Source organism: Bos taurus, chromosome 10 (assembly GCF_002263795.3).
Source record: "Bos taurus isolate L1 Dominette 01449 registration number 42190680 breed Hereford chromosome 10, ARS-UCD2.0, whole genome shotgun sequence".
Taxonomy (NCBI): Eukaryota; Metazoa; Chordata; class Mammalia; order Artiodactyla; family Bovidae; genus Bos; species Bos taurus.
In genome coordinates, this window is record NC_037337.1 from 78,831,934 (window position 1) to 78,859,547 (window position 27,614).

Sequence of the window (27,614 nt, forward strand, 5' to 3'; positions counted from 1 at the left end):
AATAAATATGAGTTTTGCTGAGCCATTTAATTGTATCCCACTCCATACTACAAAAGCAAAGTCCAATAAAACAATTCTTTTAAAATTGGGACAAGCCTTTCCAAGTAGACCGTCATGGTCTAGCCAAATCCATGGTGTATCTTAGAGGATCTAGAAAAATGAATGAATTGCATATCCTTTAGGTAATTCTCATATGTAATTTGTCAATTTAATTTTTCACATACTAGATGACAGTGAGTTTACATACTCGTATAAGTTTGTTTTATTCACTGTTGCAGTATCAGTGCATAGAATTCTACCTAGTACATAGTATATGCTTAATAATATTTGTTGTATGGATGGATAAATGCTGTGCTTTGAAGTGTCTAAGTGAAAGAGTTCCTCTTAGCTATCTGTTGATATTTTCTTCCTTGTCTTTAAATAAAGCACGCTACTCTGCTTTGGATTACATCATCTTTATGTGGACCTACAAATTCATGAAATGTCAGACATTGCTTAGGTGACTTTTTCAAACAAATAATGAAATCAATATAAACTCTATGCAAAGAGCTCTTTTAAGATCGTTCTCAGTAACATGCCTTTCTTGATTTTTTAGGGCTTTAAGATTTTAAGGTTCCGAAGAAGTTGTAAACTTCAGTAAAGCAATTTTAACATGGAAATAGACTTTCTTCCCCGGAGACCTCAAAATCATACCAGATTTATTGAATTTGGAAAACATGGGGGTAGATTCTGTATACTAGCTGAACAAATTTTAGCTGTATATTTTAATGAAAGTGGTTAACTTCCAAACTTAAGAATTTAAGAATGTCCATTTTTCCTTCCTGCTGGCCCTTTATTTATAAAGCAGGTTTTGTTGAAAAGCATTATGTTAGTGTTAATTTTTCTTTAAAATTTCTGACACTATTAAATATTACATTATGCTGGGATTCAGTGAACCAGTAGATAATATCATCTGTCAATCCTTTATCCTATATAACTAAGTAATTTATATGCATCTTAAAAGCTTATTTATAGCATCAACTGGATGTAGCACATAGTGCCACATTTAAACTGCTCTTCCCAGATTTCTTACTCTGAAAGTCTATTGAACTGTTACAGCAACCTGCGCCGGCATTGTAAAATGTAGGCTATTAGGCTAGATGAGACACTTACCAGTGTAAAGTTTGCCTAGAGCGATGGCCTTATTTAGGATGATCACTCTACTTCTAATGAAATATTGAAATAGCAACCTTTCACTCTATTTTCCATAACTTGCTTTTTATTTTGTTTGCCTTTCTTCTTATTTACTATAATACTTTATTTTGCAAGCTTTCTTCCTGTGTTGCTCCCAATTATTATAGCATGCTACATATGTAAAAAGAGGATTAGAAATGAATTAAATCATGTACTTCACTCCCAACTTTAGCATAAAGCATATCTTTACCATCACATTATGATAATATATACATATTTCGGTTGACCTTTAGAAAATGAAATTTTCATGCCTTCAATACCTATTTCACATTTAACCATACTTGTCTTAAGAATGCCCTATCTTAAAACTTATATACTTAAAGCCTATCACTTTATTAATTCCTTTTTAAAACAGATATATAATTTATATTGAAGATTTGGAAAAGAATCTAGAGTTTTTCTTCTACCCAATTTATGGAGAAAATTGACTTGATGATTTGTTGAGTTCCCTGTATTATATCATAAAATCATCGAGCTAGGAGAGATACAAGGGGTTCTCAGATTTTTAGGGACTAATTATTTCAAGAGTAATAGACAAAGAAAAATACCCAGATTTCTTGTTCTGTGAAAATCTGTTGAGCCATTTTAACAATCTGAGGCTTAATTTTAAAATTAAGGTTAAGCAAGATGATATTGCTGTCAAACACTTCTGAGTTATAAGGGATAAGAAAGATCTACTAATATAAAAGTTCCCTCAATGTCCTGGTTTTCAGCTTTCATTCAGTGGTCCCAAAGAATTGAATCTTTAAGCCTTAAAAAAAAAATTGGAGCACTACAAAGTATGGTTTATATTAATAGATAGCATGATCTATAATTATTTTTTAAGTTAATTTTGCTACTCTGCCTTCCTTATTTTTGGTTAATTTCACTCAGTCTGCTATTTAATCTTTAATTACAGGCCACAAAAGAAGTAATAGAACGGGAAGCACCAGGGATGGCCCTGGCAATGCTGATGGGATCACTTAATGTTACACCTCTGGGCATGCTCTCTAGGTAAGAAAGTCACCAAAGTGGTGCAAAGAAAATTAATTCCACACCAGTAATCACTGCAATAGACTGAGAAACCTAAGAAACTTTATAGTCATACCACTTAATTCTGCCCCCACCTCCCAAAGTCTCAGCATCCTGTCTAAATCTTGGCCACAGTTTCTTTCAAGTTCTTTATCCTTTTTTATTTTATTTTTTTGCATATTATGTTGAAACTTAGAAAATATCATATTACTGCTGAAAGTAATCAATTATAACCCCAAGAAGAGTCCAGTTTTTTAAGATGCAGTATATTCTTTTTTTTTGAGATTATAGTCATCAATTAATTTTCCTTAGTTGTCATTAAATCCTAATTTAATAAAACTAAGCAATAGAGTCTTTTAATAGGTGTTTACAGGTTAGAAACTTAATTTCCATTTGTAAATAGGCATATTGATGTATGGTCATGAAAAGAAAATCAATAATATACGTTCAAAGTGTTAGTCACTCAGTTGTGTCAGAGTCTTTGCAACCACATGGACTGTAACCCGCCAGGCTCCTCTGTCCGTGGGCTTTCCAGGCAAGAATGCTGGAGTGGGTTACCATTTCCAGGGGATCTTCCAAATCCAGGGATGGAACCTGGACCTCCTCCATTGCAGGCAAATTCTTTACTGTTTGAGTCACCAGAGAAGGCTAGTATATTAAATTAGTATATTTAAAACTATGATTCATTGACCTACGTGGTGACATCCATCCTCAATTTGATAGTTTAGTTATTTTTTATTATTTTAGTAATTATTAGATTAAAATCCCCTTTAACAGGAACAACAGACATCATTTAAGGTAAAGACAGAACTGTCAACTTAGTGAGAATCTGTTGATTTAATGACCTTTGATTTACATAGTTGATCTCAGAGCAATCTAGAAAATACATAGTAACTTTATAATTGGAAGGATTTCTCTACCATTATTTACAGTTGTTTATTGATCCTGTTTGCAAAATGAATATAAAAGTAAATATTTTACTTTTTATTTAATGCATAGAATGAGTTATAATGCCCTTTCTGTAACTTAGACTAAGTTCGTATCCTATAAGTGGCAGCCACTTGAAGCGCAGCTACAGAGAAAAGTGAGCGGGTCATCAGTTACTGTACTTTCTTTCCTGTTACAAGTACTATATTATAACATTTCATATAATAAGACCAAGAAAAGAACTAAAGTAACTTGATATTTTTAATTTAAAAGTCCGTGCTAGTCTTTAACAAACTTACACTGATTCTCTTACGCTGTTCTTTTTTCACCCTTACTTATAGTACCTGCCCATAGGAGATCACAGGTCACCTCTGGTTCCTTTTCTCTATGGAATTAAGTAGTAGTCCTTGAATATAAGAACTCTTTCTTGGTATACAAGGAATATAGTCAAGATAGAATTAAACTTCATCTCTTGTTAATTACTTTATAATAAAAATCTAATTCAACAAACTCTTGAATTATTATTATTCAAAATAATCTATTTGTCAGGCCTTGTATTAGCCATTAGGAATACTAAGTGTGGAAAGAAAAGTAAGACATGGTCCTTACCTTAAAGATCCCCCATTTATCTGGAGAACTTTTTCCTTATAACTGTTAAGGTAACTTCTTAAACTGAATGTAGCTTTCCTGATCCAGTATAGAAACAGTGCTTTTGCCTTATTGAAAAATTTTCTGGATTAATGTCTCCTCTGCCTTCTAAATTCACATAATTACTGAGTACCGGCCTGCCCAGTGAATGAAAATAAATTAATAGGAGCTGATTTTAAGTATTTTGGAATGAGTTCATCATTCTTAGACTGAAGGCTTTGAAAATTAAAATGTATATACAGCATGGTAACAGATTCTTCTGACTTTTATTTCCATAACCTATTAACTGAGAGTTTATTTACAAAATTGAAACAGAGATAGTAGTCCACATGAGTTATGGAAAAGCAATTATGGGCTGTTTCCCTTAATATTTATTTTTTTGTGCTTTTCAAAGCATTAAAAAAATTTTTTTAATAGCCTTGATTAAATTGATGCCTCCTTTCTATAGAATTTTTGCCTTGTATGTACTTGAGGCTTTGTACATGCTATGTTATAATCATTTACTTTCTTGTCTGTTTTACCTAATTTGTATAAAATACAAATTTGTGTTAAGATCAGCTGCTTTATCTTATTCATTTTACATCCTCAGCTCCAAAACAATTTCTGACACATAGTAAGTACTCAAAAAAGGGTTTATTTTTATGATTACTATTGCTAACTCGATGTTTCATCCTAATTTTAATAGAATATTTTTCAGGGTAAAGTAATACATCAAGTTGGTGCCTTGCCTTCCTATTTAATACTTAACAATTTAATAATATAATAATTATTTAATTATTTACTTAAGTAAAGTTACTTAATCTGTTTAAATGGCTTCCATCTGTTTCGTTAACTTAATATTTTCCAGGTTTTTTTTTTTTTTTTTTTTTTAACAAGTTGGAAGATTGTAGTAAGTAATGGTTAAGAGCATGGTCTCTGAACTCAAGATTGCTTGGGTTCTATTCTGGCTCTGTTACTAGCTATATCACGTATTTCTTTTTCTCATCTCTACAATGAGGATGTTAATAGTACCAGCCTTCTTGAATTAAGTAAACAAGTCCGTTTAAGTGCTTAGAACAGTTGATTCAAAGTAAGTTTAAGTGTTGATCACCACTGTGTTGTTACTGGTTCAGAGTTCCAGTTCTTAGATCAAGTGTGCTAGCAAAACCTTTTAATACTTTCATTCATCTGGAAATGTCTTTATCTTACCTTTATTCCTGAAGGATATTTTCACTAGATATAGAATTCTGGATTAACAGTTCAGCATTTAAAAAAGTGTCATTCCACTCTCTTCTCGGTCCATAGTTCCTATGGAGAAATCCACAACCATTTGAATTGATATTTCCTTATATGTGTTATTTTTTATTCTCTGGATGCTTTGAAGATATTTTTTCTTTATCTTTGATTTCAACAATTTGATTATTATGTATCTGGATGTGGGTTGTTTTTTTTTTTTTTTTTTTTTTTGAGTTTATGCTTTTGGGTTAAAAGAGTTTCTTTTAAAACTATGTCTTTAACCAAATTTGGGAATTAGCCATTAAGTTTTCAGATTTTTTCTTTTTCTGTACGTATCTCTTTCTCATTTACTTCTGGTACTTTTGTGACATGAATTGCACATATTTTAATAATGTATCACAGGTCTCTGATGTTCACTTTTTTTAAAACTCATTTTTATCCTATTCTTCAGATTGTTTATGTTAATCTATCTTCAAGTTCATTGACATTTTTCCTCTTTCATCTTAATTTTGCCTGTGAGCCTAGGCAGTGAATTTTAAAATTACAGTTGCAGTATTTTCAGTTCTAAAATTTATATTCAGCTATTTTTTATGGCTCTATTTCTTTTCTAAGAACTTCTGTCTTTGCTTTTATTTCAGAAGGGTTGACCTTTATTTCATGGAAAATGGTTTTATAATTGCTGCTTAATGTTGTTTTTCTGACAACTCCAATATCTGAATCACCCTGAAGTTGACATCTGTTGATTTTCTTTTTCTGTAATAGGTGGTCAGATTTTCTTGATTTCTTTCTATGTTGAGTAATACTGGATTATATCCTGGACATTTTGAGTATTATCTTTTAAACCTTTGGCCTCTGTTAAAATTCTCTGGAGAGAGTTAGTTTGTTAGCTAGTTTTAGCAACCAATCTGATTGGATTCATGTTGAAAATTCTGTCTCACCTTATATGGATGGTGAGTCAGCCTTTGCTATTGTGTTTGGGTCTGCCAGCACATGAACGATTTAAGAATTAGCTTGAGAATTGGGCAGTGGAGTATATAAATATTTTTTAAACCTTTCTTATACTTCTTTGAGTCTGTCACACATGCTTAGCTCAGGAGTAAGCCTGGGACTTGTGTCAGTTCATTCTCAGAATTAAGAAATCCACCTTCACCAGCTGTCTCCTCTCTAAGCATTTCCCTGTACTCTGCAGTTCCCAGTTACTGCTCTACAAGAAATAGCTTCTAGGTAAGGAAACTGGGGATAGAAGATATTTCTTGTAGAGTATTAATCCCCTGTGCTATTATGCAGTTCCATACAATTGGACCACCTTCAGGGCAAAGGCAAAAGAAAAGGAAAAAATAAAAAATAACAGAGCTTCTTCTCACTCACACTTCTAGACTTTACCAGATAGATATGTCTTCTTACTGGGTTCTTCTGCTTATACCATCATGACCATAGTAGTGCAGCTCTGTAACTGGAATTAGCCCCAATCAGTGTTATTATTCAAGTTCTGACTTCTGTCCCCAGTCTATCTGCAATTATTTATGTTCAGAGTTCTCAGATAGTCAATCTTTGATATTTTCCCCACAATCAATAGGAGAGCCTTAGTTAAGGTTCTGCTATCTTGGTCAACACTCATGGAGAAAGAACTCTATTTTAAAAATCAGATCTTTTACTTTATAACTTAGCATTTACTCTCTAGGTGACCTTGGGAAATTTACTCAGCTAAGTTTAGCACTTCCAGTCCTAGTAGCTAATTGAATTGCCCACAAAATTATAGCATATAAGCTCACAAATCTATAATTTATGCCCTACTCACTTTTTAAAGAGATCAAATACTTTTGGTTCTAAATGTCGTTAACAGTAATAGAGCAACCACTGTGGTTACACATTGAGGCATAATTTATCCTTGTTTTATTCTCAGTTCAGTCATTAACTTGATTTGTAATCTCTACTTAGTTTTTTAGTGACTTCAAATAGCTCATGGAAATGTTATGAGGTCCTATATAGATTTCCTCACTAAGAAAAACTACTATATGAATATCTAAATTTGTAAAAGGAAAAAGTAATAAGCAGTTTTTCATTTTATAAAGAGATTTACTGTTGTAATACTTAATAACCCATCTTTCAATTGTTTTAAATATTCAGCTTATTTTTTATTATATGTAATTTTCCATAGTGTCTCTATCTTCTGAAGTAGGAGATGAAGTCTGTAGTTAGTTTTTAATGTGTGAAGTAGGACTAATCATTTTTCCCGTGATTTATTGCCAATTTAATCTCAGCCTCATCTAGTCCATGACTGAACATAAACACTCAGACACATGCACTGCTATTGGGGAGCAGTTAACTCTTTCCATTTGGTGCCAAAAATGGTTTCACACAACTATTGTTAAAAAGTTTTTTAAGGGAAAATATATTTAAGGAAAATACATTGGATTTAAATTTTTATAGCAGTGAATTCAGTTATCCTAAGTATTTTTTAAAACATGTTAAAATGGCATGGATCATTTAAAATAATAACTGTCAAAAACAGTATTGCCATTTTGAAGTGCTTCTGTTTTTTAACCTAAAATAAAATATACTTAGTTTATAAAAGGCTGTAGAAGGGAACTGGGAAGAAGACAATAGAAAGGAATCCATTTCTTGACCTAAACAACAGTTGGACTAACAGAATCTAATACAACAATTTTGGATATCTTGAGTATATTGAAAGGCTGGCAGCTTCCAGGGGTTGGTTTGGCTGGTAAATTGTGGTTAATTTTAATCAATTTTGCCCCCAATAGTAGTATCTATGTACTCCCCAACCCTCTAACTGCATGGCAGGCAGCCAACACTAGCATGCTTGTGGGAGACAGAGTGGGCAACTAGAACCTCATTTGTCAAATATTAGGGATCTAGGTTTTATTTGTAAATTATTGCTTTGCATTGTAGAGGTATAGACAAAGGCAGATTACCATTGTTGTAATTTCCACCAAATGAAATAACTTCAAGGAGAATTAAAGGGACAGTGCCTTTTTTTTTTTTTTTTTTAATGTCCCCTAGATTTTTCTCTTTTCCCCCTTTTGGAAGCCAGATATTTAAGGATTAGGATACCCAAGAGCAAACACAAAAGGATATTTAAAAAGTCATTGCACATGCCCAAAGAGAAATGCAGATTCAGAGAACACCTGGGATCACCTTAGGTTTACACCTCAGGCTGATCCCAACAAAGAAACACTCTACAACAATCAAAAATAGAGCAAGATCTGAAGGGATGGGAGGAGAATATGATTTCTAGAATTACCACATTACAAGATTCAGATGTTCAGTTTTCAACAATAACAACACAAGATATTAAAAAAAAAAAAACAGAAATGTGGCCCATTAAAAGAGAAAAAAAAAAAATTTGACAGAAAAGACTCATGAGGATGACCAGATGGTAAACTTATTAGACAGAGATTTTTAAAACAATTGTCTTAAAGATGTTCAAAATACTAAAGGAAGATGTGGATAAAATCAAGAAAATGATATGAGCAAAATGTAAATATCAATAACGAGATAATAATTTTTTAAAAGGCAAAAATATATTCTGGAGTTGAAAAACACAACTGACATAAAAATTTCACTAAAGGGATTCAGATGCCGATTTCAGAAGCCAGAGAAAGGAGTCAATAAACTTTAAGATAGAGCTACTGAAACTGTTAAGTCTGAGGAACAGAAAGAAAAAAAAAAAAAACTATTGAAGAAAAGTGAACGGAGCCCAGGGGACCTGTGAAACACCATTAAGTTCTTGGTCTAACACCACTAGACCATGCTTTGTGGGAGTCTCAGAAGGAGAAGAAAGGGAGAAAAGGGCAGAGGATTATTTGAAGATTAATAACTAAAAACTTCCCAAATTTGATGCAAGATACAAATCTGTAAATCCAAGATACTCAGCAGACACCAACTATGAAAGTGGAAAGAAATCCATATAATGATCTGTCAGAAGCCAAAAATAGAGAATCTTGAAAGCATCAAGAGAAAAGATACTCATCATATACAAGGGATCCTCAATAAGATCAGGAGCAGATTTCTCTTTAGAAATATTGGAGATGTCAATATTGGACATGTAAAATATAATAATGAAAGTTTTAAAACTTAATAGATGGGTTAGACTGCAGATTATATACAGTTGAAGAGGCAGTTAGGGAAACAGGTAAAACTATTGGAAGAAATTATCCATAATGTAGCTCATATTTACAGTGACATAAAAATGAAGTAAAAGTTAACCATGGATGATAGAGTAAGAAAATATAAAATATACTTAAAGTTCAGAAGAAGATAGTAGAGAATGAATAAAAAGATTGAAATATCATACAATACCAAAAAGAATCTCAAACTCCAGAAAAGCATCAATCTTCCAGATGTGGAAATCCAAACAAGTCTTTAGCAAATAATCTATACCTATTCACATCATAGTAACACTGTAAAATACCACAGAAAAGTAGATCTTATGGAATTATAGGCAAATGAATTGAGTATTATATGTAAATTATACTTCAGTAAAGTTTTTTAAAGTGGAGTTTGTACATCTTGAAATTACAAATTTGATTCTTTCTCATTGTGATAAGCAATTATTTTTATGAGTCCAGCTTATCAATTATTTTTTTCCCTTGTATCTAAAAGTTACATTCAAAAAGTTACTGCAGCCAAGTCATCTATGTTTTCTCCTATGTCATCTTCTAGGAGTTTTATAGTTTTTGTGGTTAGTAATTTGTTCTGTAACCCATATTGAGCTAATTTTTACAAGGAAGAACAGTCTATATCTGGTGTCTAAATTCAGTTTCTGCATGTGGCTGGATGTCTAGTACCATTTTCTGGAAAGCTGTTTTTTTTTCTCCATTGTGTTGCCTTTGCTCCTCTGTCAAAGATTCTTTGACTGTATTTAGGTTCTTCTGTTCTGTCCATTCATCTGTTTACCTGTTCTTTTGTCAATACCACACCATCTTAATTACTATGGCTTTATAGTATCTGTAAGTCTCAAAGTCAGTTAATATCAGCTCTCCAACTTTGTTCTCCTTAAGTATTGTGTTGGCTACTTAGAGACTTTTGTGTCTCCATATAAACTTCAGAATCAGTTTATTGATATCCATAAAATGACTTGCTGGGATTTTTATTTGGATTGCATTGAATTTGCATTGAATCACTGAACTGACAATATTCAGATTTCCTGTCCATGAATATGGAATATCTGACCATTTATTTGTTTCTTCTTTGATTCATTTATTTATTTCATTCAGGGTTTTGTAGTTTTCCTCATATAGAACTTATACATATTTTGTTAGACTTATACCTAAGTTAAGTATTTCTTTATGGGAGGTGCTAATATAAATGGTATTCTATTTTTAATTTCAAGTTTCTGTTGTTTGTTACTGGAAAATATATAGGAAAGCAATTTGCTTTTGTGTATTAACTTTTCATCCTGTAGTCTTGCTGTAATCACTTATTAGTTACAGGAGTGTTCTTTACTAACATTTGGGGATTTTCAGTTATCTTTTTGTTATTGAAGAAGTTTAATTTCTTGTTTAATTTCATTGTTGTCTGAAAGTAGACATTGTATAATTTCTATTCTTTTAAATCTATTAAGACGTATTTTATGGCCCAGATTGTGGTCTATCATGGTGAATGCTCCATGTGAGTTTGAGAGGAATGTGTTTTCTGCTGTTGTTGGATGAAGTTTGTTTAGGTGTCATTTATACCCAGCTGATAGATGATAGTGTTGAGTTGAACTGTGTCCTTACTGATTTTTTCTGAGTTGTATCTGTCCATTTCTGACAGAGCTTGAGGTGTCTAAGTAAAATAGTGGACTCATATATTTCTCTTTGCAATTTTGCAGTTTAGCCTTACATAGTTTGACACTATTGTTGGGTGCACACACGTTAAAGATCACTGTATCTTCCTGCAGAACTGATCCCCTTTTTATTATATAATGTCCTTTATCCCTGATAACATTCCTGGCTTTGAAGTATGCTCTATCTGAAATTAATATAGCTACTCCTGCTTTTTTTTATATTTAGCATAGTATATTTTTCTGTATCCATTTACTTTTAATCTATGTGTCTTTATATTTAAAATGGATTTCTTGTACACAACATATACTTGGGTCATATTTTTAATCCACTCTGACAATTTCTGTCTTTTAATTGATGCATTTAGGCCATTGATACTCAAAGTGATTCTGAGTATAATTGGAGTGATGTCTACAATATGTTACAGTTTTCTATCTTTTGTCCTTTTTTTCCCTGTTTTTATGTTCCAGTCTTTTTCTTCTCTGCCACTTGTGATTGTAACTGAGATTTTAATGTGATTCGTTTTTTCCTCCTTTCTTAGTATGTGGATTAAACTTCTTCCTTTTTACTTTTTTTTTAGTGATTGCCTTAGAGTTTGCAATATACATTTACAGCTAATCCAAGTCTACTTTCAAGTAACATCATACTACTTCACATATAAAGTTTTTATTTCCCTTAATTTATTCCTTCTTTTATGTTCTTCCTTCCTTTATGTAGAGTTCCTGATTCCCTCCTCGCTAAAGAACTGTTTTTTTTTTTTAATTGAAAGATAGTTGATTTACAAAGTTCTGCCAGTCTCTGCTGTATGGCAGATTGACTCAGTTATACAGACATGGACGTTTCTAAAGAACTTGTTTTAACAAGTCTTGTAATTCTTGCAAATCTACTGGCAGCAGATCCCTCAGTTTCTGTTTGACCTGCACTTTTTTGGCTGCGTCAGGTCTTAGTTGTAGCGTGGGATGTGGGCTCAGTAGTTGTAGTGCGCAAGCCTAGTTGTTTGAGGCCTTTGGGATGTTAACTCCCTGACAGTGAAAGTGTTAGTTCCTCAATTGTGTCTAACTCTTTGTGAGCCCACCAGGCTCCTCTGTCCATGAATATTTCCAGGCAAGAATACTGGACTGGATTGCCATTTCCTTCTCCAGGGGATCTTCCCAATCCAAGGATCAATCCTAGGTCTCCTGCATTGCAGGCAGATTCTTTACTGTCTGAGCCGCCAGTGATCAAATCTGTGTTCCCTGCATTGTAAGGTGTATTCCTAACCACTAGACCACCAGGAAAGTCCCTGTCCTGCAATTTTGAAGCATAATTTCACATAGTATTGTGAGTTGGTTTTCCTTTTCTCTCAACTCTTTAAATGTTTCACTCTACTTTCTTCTTGTTCGCATGATTTCTAAGGAGAAATAAAATGTAATCCTTTATTTTGTTTCTGTTTAGGTAAGTTTTTTTCCCCCCTTTGGCTTCTTTTAAAATTATTTTAAATCACTAATTTTCTGTAGTTTGAAATGTTATGCCTAAGTGTAGCTTTCTTGGCAAATATTCTACTTGATATTCTCTATTTCTAGATCTGTAGTTTGTATCTGACATTAGTTTGAGAAAATTTTGAGTCATTATTGTTACAAATATTTTTTGTTCCTTTCTTCCTTCTTCTTCAGTTCAGTTCTGTTTAGTTCAGTTGCTCAGTCGTGTCAGACTCTTTGCAACCCCATGGACTGCAGCATGCCAGGCTTTCCTAACCATCTCCAACTCCCAGAGGTTGCTCAAACTCATGTCCAGTGAGTCGGTGATGCCATCCAACCATCTCATCTTCTGTTATCCCCTTCTCCTCCTCCCTTCAGTCTTTTCCAGCATCATGATCTTTTCTAATGAGTCAGTTCTTCACACCAGGTGGCCAAAGTATTGGTGCTTCAGCATCAGTCCATCCAATGATTCAGGACTGATCTCCTTTAGGATGGACTGGTTGGATCTCCTTGCTGTCCAGGGGACTCTCAAGAGTCTTCTCCAACACCACAGTTCAAAAGCATCAATTCTTTGGCACACAGCTTTCTTTACAGTCCAAATCTCATATTCATACATGACTACTGAAAAAAACATAGCTTCGACTGGATGGACGTTTGTCAGCAAAGTAACATCTCTGCTTTTTAATATACTGTCTTGGTTTGTCATAGCTTTTTTTCCAAGGAGCAAGCATCTTTTAATTTCATGGCTGCAGTCACCATCTGCAGTGATTTTGGAGTCCAAGAAAATAAAGTCTGTCATTGTTTCCCCATCTGTTTGCCACGAAGTGATGGGACTGGATGACATGATCTTAGTTTTTTGAATGTTGAGTTTTAAGCTAGCTTTTTCTCTCTCCTCTTTAACTTTCATCAAGAGGCTCTTTAGTTCTTCTTCGCTTTCTGCCATAAGGGTAGTATCATCTGCATATCTGAGGTTATTGATATTTCACCTGGCAAACTTGATTCCAGCTTGTGTTTCATCCAGCCCAGCATTTCACAGGATGTACTCTGCATATAAGTTAAATAAGCAGGGTGAAAACATACAGCCTTGATGTACTCCTTTCCCGATTTGGATCCAGTCTATTGTTCCATGTCCAGTTCTAACTGTTGCTTCTTGACCTGCATACAGATTTCTCAGGAGGCGGGTAAGGTGATCTGGTATTCCTGTCTCTTTAAGAATTTTCCAAAGTTTGTTGTGATCCACGCCATGAACGGCTTTAGCATAGTCAATGAAACAGAAGTAGATGTTTTTCTGGAATTCTCTTGCTTTTTCTATGACCCAGCAGATCTTGGAAATTTTATATCTGGTTCCTCTGCCTTTTCTAATCCAGCTTGAACAACTGGAAGTTCTCAGTTCACATACTGTTGAAGCCTGGCTTGGACAGTTTTCAGCATTACTATGCTAGCATGTGAAATGAGTGCAGTTGTCCAGTAGGTTGAACATTCTTTGGCATGGCCTTTCTTTGGGAATGAAAACTGACCTTTTCCAGTCCAGTGGCCACTGCTGAGTTTTCCATCATTTGCTGGAATTTGAGTGGCATATTGAGTACAGCACTTTCATAGCATTATCTTTTAGGGCTGGAAATAGCTCAGCTGAAATTCCATATCCTCCACTAGCTTTGTTCATAATGATGCTTCCTAAGGTCCACTTGACTTCATACTCAAGGATGTCTGGCTCTAGGGGAGTGATCACACCATCATGGTTATCTGGGTCATGAAGATCTTTTTTGTATAGTTCTTCTGTGTGTTCTTGCCACTCCTTCTTAATATCTTCTGCTTCTGTTAGGTCCATACCATTTCTGTCTTTATTGTGCCCATCTCTGCATGAATTGTTCTCTTGGTATCTCTAATTTTCTTGAAGAGATCTCTAGTCTTTCCCATTCTGTTGTTTTCCTCTGTTTTTTGCATTGATCACTTAGGAAGTCTTTCTTTTCTCTCCTTGCTATTCTTTGTAATTCTGCTTTCTGATGCATATATCTTTGCTTTTCTCCTTTGCCTTTCACTTCTCTTCTTTTCTCAGCTATTTGTAAGGCCTCCTCAGACAACCATTTTGCCTTTTTACATTTCTTTTTCTTCAGGATGGTTTTGATCATGGCCTCCTGTACAATATTACAAACCTCCATCCATAGTTTTTCAGGCACTCTGTCTATCAGATCTAATCCCTTGAATGTATTTATCATTTTCACTGTATAATCCTAAGGGAGTTGTTTTTGGTCATACCTGAATGATCTAGTGGTTTTCCCTACTTTCTTCAATTTAAGTCTGAATTTGGCAATAAGGAGTTCATGATCTGAGCCACAGTCAGCTCCCAGTCTTATTTCTGCTGACTGTATAGAGCTTCTTCATCTTAGGCTGCAAAGGATGTAATCTGTCAGTTTTCAGTATTTCCTATCCATTGATGTCCATGTGTAGAGTTGTCTCTTTTGTTTTTGGAAGAGGGTATTTGCTATGACCACTGTGTATTCCAGTCTACTAAGGAGCCCATCATAAGCATTCTTTATTTCTATTTTTTTTATATCTAGCATTTCTTTTTGTTTCTTTCTCAGGATTTCAGTCTCTCTGCTTGCTTTGCCCATTTGGCCTGGCATGCTGTCTACTTTATTGGGCCCTCAGATACTTGTGTCAAATTTCTGTCTTATAGTTTAAACATCTCTGCTATGTCTGTTCTGTTAATGTTTGTTCTGTATCTTCAAATTGTGCTTTTTGTCTTTTAGTATACCTTGTAGTTTTTTCTAAATAGCTGGAAATGAAATACTGGGTAAAAAGAACTGCTGTAATAGCCCCTTATTTACTTGGTGGTGAGATTTGGGGGGATGTATATTGCTCTATATGGTTCCTAAGGTGGGATACTTTACCTCTTTTCTAATCTATTGTTTAGAAACACTGTTTAAGGTGAAATGCATTAGTTTTGACATATTGTCTTTTGCTTTCACTCACTTCAATATGTTTTTTTCATTTCTTTTGAGACTTCTCTTATCCACTGGTTATCAAGTTTATAATCTTGGTTTAGGGTTCCAGTATATTGGATTTTTCCTGTTATCTTCCTATTATTGGTTTCTAATTTTATCCTTTTGTGGTTAGAAAACACTGTATTTTTTAACTTGCTGGGGTTTATTTTTATGGTTCGGTATATGATATATCTTAGTGAATGTTCCATGGGCATTGGAGAAAACTGTAGATTATTTTTTCAGGTGGAGTATTCTGTAAATGTCAGTTAGATCCATTTATTAATGATGCTTTTGAGTTCTTCTATATCCTTGTTGATCTTCTGTCTAATTCTATTATAATGTCTGAAAATCAACCTAAATCAAAAACATACAAAGAGCTCCTAGTTATTTACCCAATTAATTTGAAATTTTATGTGCATGAAAAAATATCCATATGAATGTTAAGAACTTTATTCACAATTGCTAAAAGCTAAAATAAGCCAAGATATACTTTGGTAGATAAATGGGTAAGCAAACTATGGTGCATCAGTACAACAGATTATTATTCAGTGATTAAAAAGAAATGAGCTATCAAGCCACCAAAAAAAAAAAAAAACAAAAAAGAAAAGCACAGTCCATGGAGGATCCTTAAGTGCATATTGCTGAGTAGAAGAAGCCAGTCAAAAAGGCATGCCATATGATTCCAGTTTTATGACGTTCTTAAAAAAGTGAAATTATAGAGGCATAAAATGATTTGTGACTGCCAGGGATTTGTGCAAAGGGGGGATGCATGGATGAGTCACAGTAGATTTTTAGGACTATAACGCTATTCTGTATGATACTGTATTGATGAAACATGGAGACATGACATTTTGCATCTGTCAAAACACACAGAACTTTATATCAGAAAGAATGCTTGCTATATGCAAATTTTAAAAGCCATTATTTAGATATAAAATAATGCAGACTCTTGATAAGAGGATCTAAATATCTTACAAATAGAGGAAACAGTATTACTAAAGGGGATGGAAGGAAAAGACACTGACCTAAATAACTTTGGTGTCATGAGTGGTGTTTATAAGACTAAAGGTGAATGGAACTATACACACACACTTTTGTTGATAATGTTGTAATCCATGTTGGTATTTATGAACAATTCTGATACTACTGAATTTGTAGTTTGTCCTCAATTGGACATGGGGCTACCCATTCTATCATAAGTCAAAAATGCACTTAACATATCTAACCAACCAAATATCATAGCTTGGCCTATCTTAAATGGGCTCAGAACACGTACATTCGCCTACAGTTGGGAAAAGTTATCTAACAAAAAGCCTGTTTGGGGGCTTCTCTGGTGGCTCAGATCATAAAGAACCTGCCTGCAATGCAAGAGACCCAGGTTCAATCCCTGGGTCAGGAAGATCCCCTAGAGTAGGAAATGGCAACCTATTCCAGTATTCTTGCCTGAGAATTCCATGGACAGAGGAACCTGGCAGGCTATAGTCTATGTGGTCTCAAAGAGCCAGACCTGACTGAGCAACTAACACACAAAACCTATTTTAAGTGTTGAATATTTCAAGTAGTTTATTGATTCCTATAACTTAAAGTGAAAAACAGAATGGGTTATAGGGGTAAAGAATGTTGTAAGCTCACTGCTGCTACCCAGCATTAGGAAAGTATATCATACTGTATATTATAGCCCAGGAAAAGATCAAAAATCAAAATTTGAAGTATGGTTTCTGCTGAATATATATCATTATCACACCATCATAAAATCAGAAAATTGTTAAGTTGGGAATCATTAAGTTGGAGCCTTTACTGGAATTGAACAATTGTGTAAGTGGATGATGAGTGATGGGAACCACATTTCTCACTGATACAGTAGGAAATCACATAGTTACAAGAGGAGGCTAGCATGATCCATAAGATATAATGAATCAGAGTTAGAGAAATCAGTATGGACTCTTGTTTTGTTTAATATACATATAAATGAGATACATAAAAATATTTGTAGATATGTGTGTATGCACTGGAGAAGACAATGGCAACCCACTCCAGTACTCTTGCCTTGAAAATCCCATGGATGAAGGAGCCTGGTAGGCTGCAGTCCATGGGGTCACTAAAAGTCAGACACGACTGAGCGACTCCACTTTCACTTTTCACTTTCCTGCATTGGAGAAGGAAATGGCAACCCACTCCAGTGTTCTTGCCTGGAGAATCCCAGGGACGGGGGAGCCTCGTGGGCTGCCGTCTATGGGGTCACACAGAGTTGGACATGACTGAAGCGACTTAGCAGCAGTAGCAGCAGCAGTATATATGCACATTAGCATGCACACATATATTTCTTTGCTTTATTAGCAGAGAATATCTAAAAGAAATAACACTCCAGCAACCACAGCCATACCTAATGCTCAGTTCTTGATTTCTAATACCATTTGCCAGTAAATGGAATTTTTCCTCAGAAATGGCTGTTTCTAGGACCTGGGGAAGAAATACACAAAATGAGCCTAGTATCTTCTAGTGCTTGAAAGTAAGGAAATGCTCAAAAACAAAACAACCCCCCTCCCCTACATTATAGATGAATGTCACAAAAACATAGGAGCCAACTGACAAAGCTTCTAATGGCCAACGATAGAGCAGTTTGAGCAACAAAATAAAGTAGTATTTGATTATTATAACTTAAAATATAAAATAAGTTTTCATGAGTCCATCCTTATATCAAAGAATAATTGAATAAATTAATAGCGAAGAAAAGGAGACAGATCTCTTACCAAAGATTTCCAAATAATACATGTAAATATTCCACCCTTAAGGAGGGTGGCACATAACTGCCCACTCTTTGGCACAGGCTGCACACTGTTAACTTCCTAAACAATATGTTTCCTATGTGCAGAAGTATTTTTAAAGTAAGCGATGCCTGAAATATTACTCAACATGAATGAACCTTGAAAACATGCTAAGAAACCAACCTCAAAAGGCTATATATTCCTCCATATATGAAAGAATTCATATATGATTCCATTTATGTGGAATGTCCAGAATATATAGGTCTATAGAGACAAGAAGTAGATTAATGGTTGCTCAGGGCTAAGAGTAGGAGAAAATGTGGACTGCTGATAGGTATGTGATTTTTTTTTTTAGAGGAGATGATTAATATATTCTAAAGTTGATTGCATTGATGATTGCACAATTCTGTGAAACACACCAAAAATACAGTTTTTTTTTACTTTATGATTTAAGTTAGATAGTATGTGAATTACATCTTAATTAAGTTATTACAAAAATAAGTAAGAGAATGATTTTTAAATTCACTAAAATAGTTACCTAAGGAAAAATGGGACTTGAGATCATGATAAGGTACACAGTAGTTTTTGAAAATATAGTAATAACCTGTTTCTTAAACTAGATTGAAGTACCTAGGTAGCTTTTTTCCATTATTATCTACATTTTATATATACATTACAAGCTTCTATGTATTTAATACTTAATATTAATAAAAATTTCTTTTTAAGGGGAACAAAATTGTATTATTCATGTTAATTTATATCCATGGCTACTGTGACAGATTTTATTTTCTTGGACTCCAAAATCACTGCAGACGGTGACTGCAGTCATAAAATTAAAAGACGCTTGCTCCTTGGAAGGAAAGCCATGACAAACCTAGACAACATATTAAAAAGCTGAGATATCACTTTGCCAACAAAGGTCTGTCAAAGCTATGATTTTTCCAGTAGTCATGTACAGATGTGAGAGTTCAACCATAAAGAAGGCTAACACCTCGGAATTGGTGCTTTTGAATTGTGGTGCTGGAGAAGACTCTATGGAGAGTCCCATGGATTACAAGGAGATTAAACCAGTCAATCCTGAAGGAAATCAACCCTGAATATTCATTGGAAAGACTGTTGCTGAAGCTGATGCTCTAGTACTTTGGCTACCTGATGCGAAGAGCCGGCTACTTGGAAAAGACCCTGATGCTGGGAAAGGATGAAAAAAAAAGGAAAAGAAGGTGGCAGAGAATGAGATAGCTGGCTAGCATCACTGACTGCATGAATTTGAGCAAACTCCCGGAGACAGTAGAGGACAAAGGAGCCTGGCATGCTACAGTCCATGGGGTCACAATAAGTCAGACATGACTTAGTGACTGAACAACAACAGCTAGTGTGATCAAGTTTAACATGGAATATCAAAATTCTGGTATTAATTGAGACTCAGATTTTAGTTTTTAATCCAGTTATGTCCCATTTAAAAAAATTATTCTTTAGGTAATTAAATTTCCAGAAAATATATATATTTTAGTATTAAAAGGTTACTTCTTATTATATTCTCTGTAAGTCATTATATTTAAAGACTATAACCTGTCTATTTTTCATCATCATTGCAACCATCCTAACTCACCTCTCATATTCCAATATTCTAACCGGGTTCTTTGTACCTCTTCAGTTTTCCACATTGCAGCCCAGAGACATCTTTTGAAAACACAATGTTTAGTATGTTATTCCTCTGCTTAAACTTCAGTAGTATCTCATTTTTCCTCTGGATAAAGACTCAATTCTTTAATACACTTTTCCAGGGCCTAAATAAGCTGTCTCCACTGTCTATTTAGCAGCATCTCCCACTGTTCTAGTTTGGGCTGTTATAACAAAGTACCATACACTGAGTGACTTATAAACAACATAAATTTATTTCTCACAGTTCTAGAGGCTGGAAGTCTGAGAGTAGGGGACAGCCTGGTCAGGTACTGATGAGAGCACTCTTCCTGATTGTACAGCACTGAGTCCTTTCTGTATATTCACATAGTGACAGGTGGAGTCATTTTTTGTAAGGGCACTAAATCACATTCATGAGAACTCTTCCCTTATGGCCTAATTACTTTCCCAAGGCCCCAACTCCTAATACCATCATACTGAGGGTTAGGATTTCAATATATGAATTTGAGGAGGATACAAAGATTCACTCATTTCCACCACCACCCCTCCCCCCCAATTATTGTTATCACGCACATCCAGTTCTCTCACTAGCTTCTGAGTCCTTTGTTCATGCCATTTCCTCTGCCTAGAATGTTCTTCCCAGTCTAACTCTATAATACCTATTCTTCTGGTAGCAGCGTAGATTTTCTTCCTTCTAGAAGCCTTCTCTAATCATCCCTCACCCTTCCTAGCATAAGACTAAACTGCCCTTCCTGTCATTCCTATAACTAATAATATGCCTATAACTTAGTTAACTGTCTTAACACTTAATGATATTTTCCTGTAAATCTGTAAACTCCCTAGGGGGACACTGTTTGCTTATTGTTGTAGCCCCATTACCTAGGTAATACTACCTTGCTCCTGGAAGATACTCAGTGAATATTTGCTAAATGAATGAATTCTGATAACCATACTTTATATGTTAGGAAGATCTTTTTCAGTTCAGTTCAGTCTCTTAGTCATGTACGACTCTTTGCAATCCCATGAACCTCAGCACACCAGGCCTCCGTGTCCATCACCAACTCCCAGAGTCCATCCAAACTCATGTCCATTGAGTTGGTGATGCCATCCAACCATCTCATCTTCTGTCGTCCTCTTCTCCTCCTGCCCTCAATCTTTCCCAGGATCAGGGTCTTTTCAAATGAGTGAGCTCTTCGCATCAGGTGGCCAAAGTATTGAAGTTTCAGCTTCAACATCCGTCCTACCAATGAACACCCAGGACTGATCTTTTTAAATAACAAATTTATGTTCAGGATGGGGAACACGTGTACACCCGTGGCGGATTCATGTTGATATATGGCAAAACCAATACAATATTGTAAAGTAATTAACCTCCAATTAAAATAAATAAATTTATATTAAAAAAATAAATTTATGTTGAATTATCCCACAATTAATCAGCAAATAGATTGAGGATTTTTTTGTACTTGTTTTTGTTTTTTTTTTTCCCCTGAGAGCTCTCCATTAGATGAGTATATTTTGAAGTTAATGACAGTTCAGTCTATCATTTAGGTTTCTGTACTAGCTGAGCTTTCCTGATTTTTAAATATATTCTTTATTTTGTTTAAAAATTACTTTTACATTACCATTTAATATTGAATATGTCTGACTATTTATGCATCTCCTAATTTGATACCTTTAAAGAAGACAAAAACTAGAATATTCTTTCAAAGGAAACAAACAGAAATCCTTAATTCTGTTTCTGGTTAGAGTCATCTCTTGTGTTGTTGAAAGAGAGTTTGCTATGATCAGTGCATTCTCTTGGCAAAACTCTGTTAGCCTTTGCTCTGCTTCATTTTGTACCCCAAGGCCAAACTTGCCTGTTACTCCAGGAATCTTTTGACTTCCTACTTTTGCATTCCAGTGTCCCTTTCTATGATGAAAGGGACATCTTTTTTTGGTATTAGTTGTAGTAGGTCTTGTAAGTCTTAATAGGACCATTCAACTTCAGCTTCTTTGACATTAGTGGTTGGGGCATAGACTTGGATTACTGTGATATTGAATGGTTTTCCTTGGAAACGAACATATCATTCTGTCATTTTTGGATTGCATCCAGATACTACATTTTGGACTGTTTTGTTGACTATGAGGGCTAATCCATTTCTTCTAAGGGATTCTTGCCCCACAGTAGTAGATATAATGGTCATCTGAATTAAATTCACTCATTCCAGTCCATTTTAGTTCACTGATTCCTAAAATGTCTATGTTCACTCTTGCCATCTCCTGTTTGACCACGTCCAATTTACCTTGATTCATGGACCTAACATTCCAGGTTCCTATGCAGTATTGTTCTTTACAGCATCAGACTTTACTTTCACCACCAGACACATCCACAGCTGGACATTGTTTTCCCTTTGGCTCCTCCTCTTCATTCCTTCTGGAGCTATCTAATTCTCCACTCTTCTCCAGTAGCATATTGGGCACCTACTGACCTGTGGAGTTCATCTTTCAGTGTCATAGCTTTTTGCCTTTTCATATTGTTCATGGGGTTCTCAAGGCAAGAATACTGAAGTGGTTTTCCATTCCTTTCTCCAGTGGACCACGTTTTGTCAGAACTCTCCACCATTACCCATCCATCTTTGGTGGCCTTACATGGCTTGGCTCATAATTTCATTGAATTAGACAAGGTTGTAATCCATGTGATCAGCTTGGTTAGCTTTCTGTTATTGTGGTTTTCATTCTGTCTGCCCTTTGAAGGATGAGGATAAGAGGCTTGTGGAAGCTTCCTGGTGGGAGGGACTGGCTGTAGGTAAACTGGTCTTGTTCTGGTGGGCAGGGCCATGCTTAGTAAATCTTTAATCCAATTTTCTGCTGATGTATGGGGCTATGTTCCTTCCCTGTAGTTTGGCCTTAGGCCAAACCGTGGTAGGGGTAATGGCAGTAATGGCAACCTCCTTCAAAACTTATGCCAGCACGTCACAGCTCTCCCAGGACTATTGTAGTCAGTGCCTGTGACCCCGCAGCAGTCCGCTGTCAACCCACACCTCTGCCAGAGATTCCCAGACTCTCACAGTCTAGTCTGGCTCAGTCTCTTGTGGGGTCACTGCTTCTTTCTCCTGGGTCATCATGTGCACAATATTTTGTTGTTCCCTCCAAACATCTGTTTCCCTGGGGGTTCTCAATCCTTTTGCCAGATCCCCATGTTGGGAAATCTGTTGTGTGTCCTAGAATATTGTAAAGGCAAGTTTATACTGGTAATAAATAGCAGTACCAAAATTCAAGCATAGTTTATCGCAGTAGTTCTCAAGTGGAACAAAATCAACTAGAGAGCTTAGTAAGATACTAAGTGCTGAATCGCACCCCATAGTTTTTGATTTAGTGGTTCAATTACAGTGAGGAAAGGAGAAGGGCAGTGTGGAAGGTTTTACATTTCTAACAGATTACCAAATGATGCGTATATGTTGTTGGTGCAGACACCACACTTTGAGAACTACTGATCTTTCAGATTGTCCCATCTTTCCACGGTACTTATCTCACGTTACTCCTTTAAGTACAATGGACTCTGACTAGATGAAGGACTTAATATACACAAAAAGTACTTGGTGCTTTTTTTGTCTATGTTTTACTTTTTTCCCTCTCCACTTAAAGCTGTCCTCTTTTTCTTGCCTTTACCTCCCTTTTCTACCTATTAAAATATTTTCCTTTTTAAAATCATTCAAGTGCTGTCTCTTCCATAAAGACATACTTCACCACCATCGCGTAGAAATTTCCTGCTTTTATTTTGATCTCATGGTATTTTAGGATAATTTGTGTCATCACTTACTATCTTGTAGTTGTTTATGTGCTTTCATGATCTGTGTTACAGTTGTAAACTCCTTAAGGAATTGGGTTGCATTTATCCCATAATACTTACTACAGGTTTAGTGAGTTTAACTTAATTAAAATTAATAAGTTGTTTGATGCATTTGGCATATGCTAAGAATATGGTGCTTGTGGTTTTAAAAATTATTAAATAGTGTTTGTAAAAATAACTTCTTAACCTAAAAAGTCTAAATAAATAAAAAGGCTGTTCTTCTTACAATAACTCTGGATATTCCAGAGATGAAAAAACTAATTTTTAAACATTCAAAGAGAAGGAAACAAAGGACTTTTGTTAAGTGTAATCTAATTTTGAGGGGGACAAAATAAAATGCCAAAGAGCCAAATGGATTGAGGAGAAAAAACAGTTTCTCATGGCTGTATACTTAGTCTTTTAATTATATCAGACATATATACATAATACATACACAGAAGTAGTGGTCTGAGTATTATAACTATTATGTACATACAGTACAGATAGAAGTTTACATCCTTAGCTTTGTTAACACTGCTATTTGGGTATCAATCTAGAGAAGATGAAGTATTATTGAAGGCATAACAGGCCTGGGCTTGATGACCAAAATATTGGAATTAAATGTATTGACTGCATTTTAATTTGTCACTAACCTTGTGGTGGAGGGAGTTAAAACTTGGAGCATTCTTGGAAACATCCTTAGAAAATAGTTATATTCTTGGAAAATATATTCCAATTTTTGCAATAGTTGATAAATTAGAAATGTATATAGATCCAACATGATTCTTCATAAGGATAAATTTATGACTTCTATACTTAGAAATCAGAGAAGGCAATGGCACCCCACTCCAGTACTCTTGCCTGGAAAATCCCATGGACAGAAGAGCCTGGTGGGCTGCAGTCCATGGGGTCGCTAAGAGTCGGACACAACTGAGCGACTTCACTTTCACTTTTCACTTTCATGCATTGGAGAAGGAAATGGCAACCCACTCCAGTGTTCTTGCCTGGAGAATCCCAAGGATGGGGGAGCCTGGTGGGCTGCCGTCTCTGGGGTCACACAGATTCGGACACAACTAAAGCGACTTAGCAGCAGTAGCAGCAGCATACTTAGAAAAAGAAATGACGTGAATGCTGATAGAGTGAACTTACTTTGTAAAATAAAAAAGATCCCAGAGGCATGTATAAATCAAACTCTTTATACCTAAAAGGCAAAACTTAAAAAAAAAAGAAAAGAAAGAAAAAGAAACGTTAATGAAACAGTGATAAGTGGTTTGTCTGGAAAAAAATGTTCACAGTAATGGTCATAAAGGTGCTTACCAAGGTCAGGAGAACAATGCATGTCCAAAGTGAGACTTCAACAGAATATAAGAAAGTAGAATACAGTAACTAAATTGAAAATTTCATTAGAAACGGTCAACAGCAGTAGAAGAAAGGATGAGGGATAAGGCAATGGAACCCTTGAAGATAGGGCAAAGGAACCCATCCAAAAGAGGAACAGAAAGAAAAAGAGTACAGCTAGCTTAAGGGACTTACAGGACAACATCAAGCAGAATATTATTCATATTATAAGAATTCCAGAGAGAGAAAAAAGGAAAGAACAGAAACCTATCTGAAGAAATAATTAATGGCTGAAAATGTCCCAAACCAGGGAAACAGACATCCAGATCCAGTACATCCAGAGAATTCCAGTAAAGATGAATCCAAAGACACTCACCCACAAAAAACACATTAATTACATTGTCAAAAATTATTAAAAACAAGAAGGGAATCTGAAAAGCACAAAAAAACACCTTTTTATATATAAGGGAATTTCTGTAAGACCAACAGTAGATTTTTTAGTGGGCTTCCCTGGTGGCTCAGTGGCAAGGAATCCTCCTGCATTGCAGGAACCACAATGGGTTGGTTCACATTGTAGGAAACATGGGTTCAGTCCCTGGGTCAGGAAGATCCCCTGGAGGAGGGCATGGCAACCCACTCCAGTATTCTTGCCTGGAGAATCTCATGGACAAAGGAGCCTGGAGGACTACAGTCCATGGGGTTGCAAAGAGTCAGATACTACTGAAGAGACTTAACGTGCACACACAGATTTTTTAGCAGAAACTTTGCAGGCTTAAAAGGAGTGAAATGATGCATTTAAAGTTCTGAACAGAAAAAAACTGTTTACAGAGAATACTTACACAAGAGAGTTGTCCTTCAGGGTTATAAAGGAAAGATGAAGAATTTTCCAGTCACGCAAAAGCTGAAGGAGTTGAACACCACTAGACTGGCCTTACAAGAAAGCTTAAGGGCACTTCTTTAACCTGAAATGAAAGCATGCTAACAGGAAAGTATATGAAATTGTAAACCTACTGGTAAAGGTAAATAGTTAAATTTAGAATAATCTAATGTAGTAAAGGTGGTGGATTAACCACTTATAAATCTAGTGTGAAGGGTTAAAGTAGTAAAAATACCTGTAAGTACAGTAATTAATTAGTAAATATGCCAATTAAAAAGATACAAATTGCAACATCAGAAACAGTAAACATAGTGGAGTCAGAATGTAGAGCTTTGGAATGTGTTTGAACTTAAGTTGTTATCAGCTTAAAATAGACTTACAAATAAAAGATATTTTACATAAGCCTAATGGTAACCATATAGCAAAAAAAGGAAAGTTATGACCAACCTAGATAGCATGTTCAAAAGCAGAGTCATTACTTTGCCAACAAAGGTTCATCTAGTCAAGACTATGGTTTTTCCTGTGATCACGTATGGATGTGAGAGTTGGACTGTGAAGAAGGCTGAGCGCCGAAGAATTGATGCTTTTGAACTGTGGTGTTGGAGAAGACTCTTGAGAGTCCCTTGGACTGCAAGGAGATCCAACCAGTCCATTCTGAAGGAGATCAGCCCTGGGATTTCTTTGGAAGGAATGATGCTGAAGCTGAAACTCCAGTACTTGGGCCACCTCACGCGAAGAGTTGACTCATTGGAAAAGACTCTGATGCTGGGAGGGATTGGGGGCAGGAGGAGAAGGGGACGACAGAGGATGAGATGGCTGGATGGCATCACTGACTCAATGGACATGAGTCTGAGTGAACTCCGGGAGTTGGTGATGGACAGGGAGGCTTGGCGTGCTGCGATTCATGGGGTCGCAAAGAGTCAGACACGACTGAGCGACTGATCTGATCTGATCTGATGGTGAATAATGCAAAAGATACACAAAAAGAATCTAAGCATACTACTATCAAAAAAACATTAAATCCCAAAGAGGGAGTAAGAGAAAAAGAAGGTAACAGTGGAATTATGAAACAGCAAGAAAACAATTTTAAAAATGGCAGTAAGTCCATACTTATCAATAGTTACTTTAAATGTAAATAAATTCTCCAATCAAAATATAAAATAGCTGAATTAATTGAAAAACAAAAAACAAAAAACACCTCACTGTATGCTGCCTGACCAACTTCTCACATAAGGATACTGAAAATAAAGGATGGAAAAAGATATTCCATGCAAGTGAAAAACAAAAGAAAGATGAGATAGCTATAATTGTATCAGGCAAAATAAACTTCAAGCAAAAGACTATAGTAGGAGACAGATCACTGTATAGTAATAAAGGGGTCAATCCAACAAGAGGAGATAACATTTGTAAATATTTAGGCACCTAACTTAGGAGAACCTATATATATAAAGTATATAAAGCAGTATTAACAGACCTTAAGGGAGACACAGACAGCAAAAGAATAATTGGAGATTTCAGTACTCCACTTTGATCGCTGGAGAGATCATCCAGACAGAAAATCAGTAAAGAAACATTAGACTTAAATGACCCTCTAGATCAACAGAATACACATTCTTCTTAAGTGCACATAGAACATTCTCCAGAATAAATCATGTCTTAAGCCACAATACAAATCTTGAAATTTAAGATTAAAATCCTATCAAGCATCTTTGCTGAGCACAATAGTGTGAAACTAAAATCAATTATAAGAAGAAAATCGGAAATTCACAAATATATAGAGATTCAACAACATGCTACTAAACAACCAATGGAAAGAACCAGGTCTTCATTTTGCTGGGTTTTTTTATTATCTTCTAAGTCTCCATTTCATTTTTCTTTTGCACTCTGGTCTTTGTTATCACCTTCTTTCCACTACAGGCTT

The 27,614-nt window shown here is 35.3% G+C and overlaps 1 protein-coding gene across 12 annotated transcripts in view; it reads left to right on the forward strand.

Annotated features, from left to right (window-relative positions):
- The window catches only part of GPHN (gephyrin), a 535,365-nt gene that overhangs the window by 268,844 nt on the left and 238,907 nt on the right, over window positions 1-27,614 (forward strand). For 11 of the 12 annotated variants that reach the window (XM_059890892.1, XM_010809560.4, XM_010809563.4 and 8 more), the window contains one exon: window positions 2,132-2,226. The exons of the other annotated variant lie outside the window; for it this stretch is intronic. In XM_059890892.1, the coding sequence (XP_059746875.1) occupies window positions 2,132-2,226 (95 nt within the window). The remainder of the gene's footprint in view (window positions 1-2,131; window positions 2,227-27,614) is intronic. 12 annotated transcript variants of the gene reach the window in all.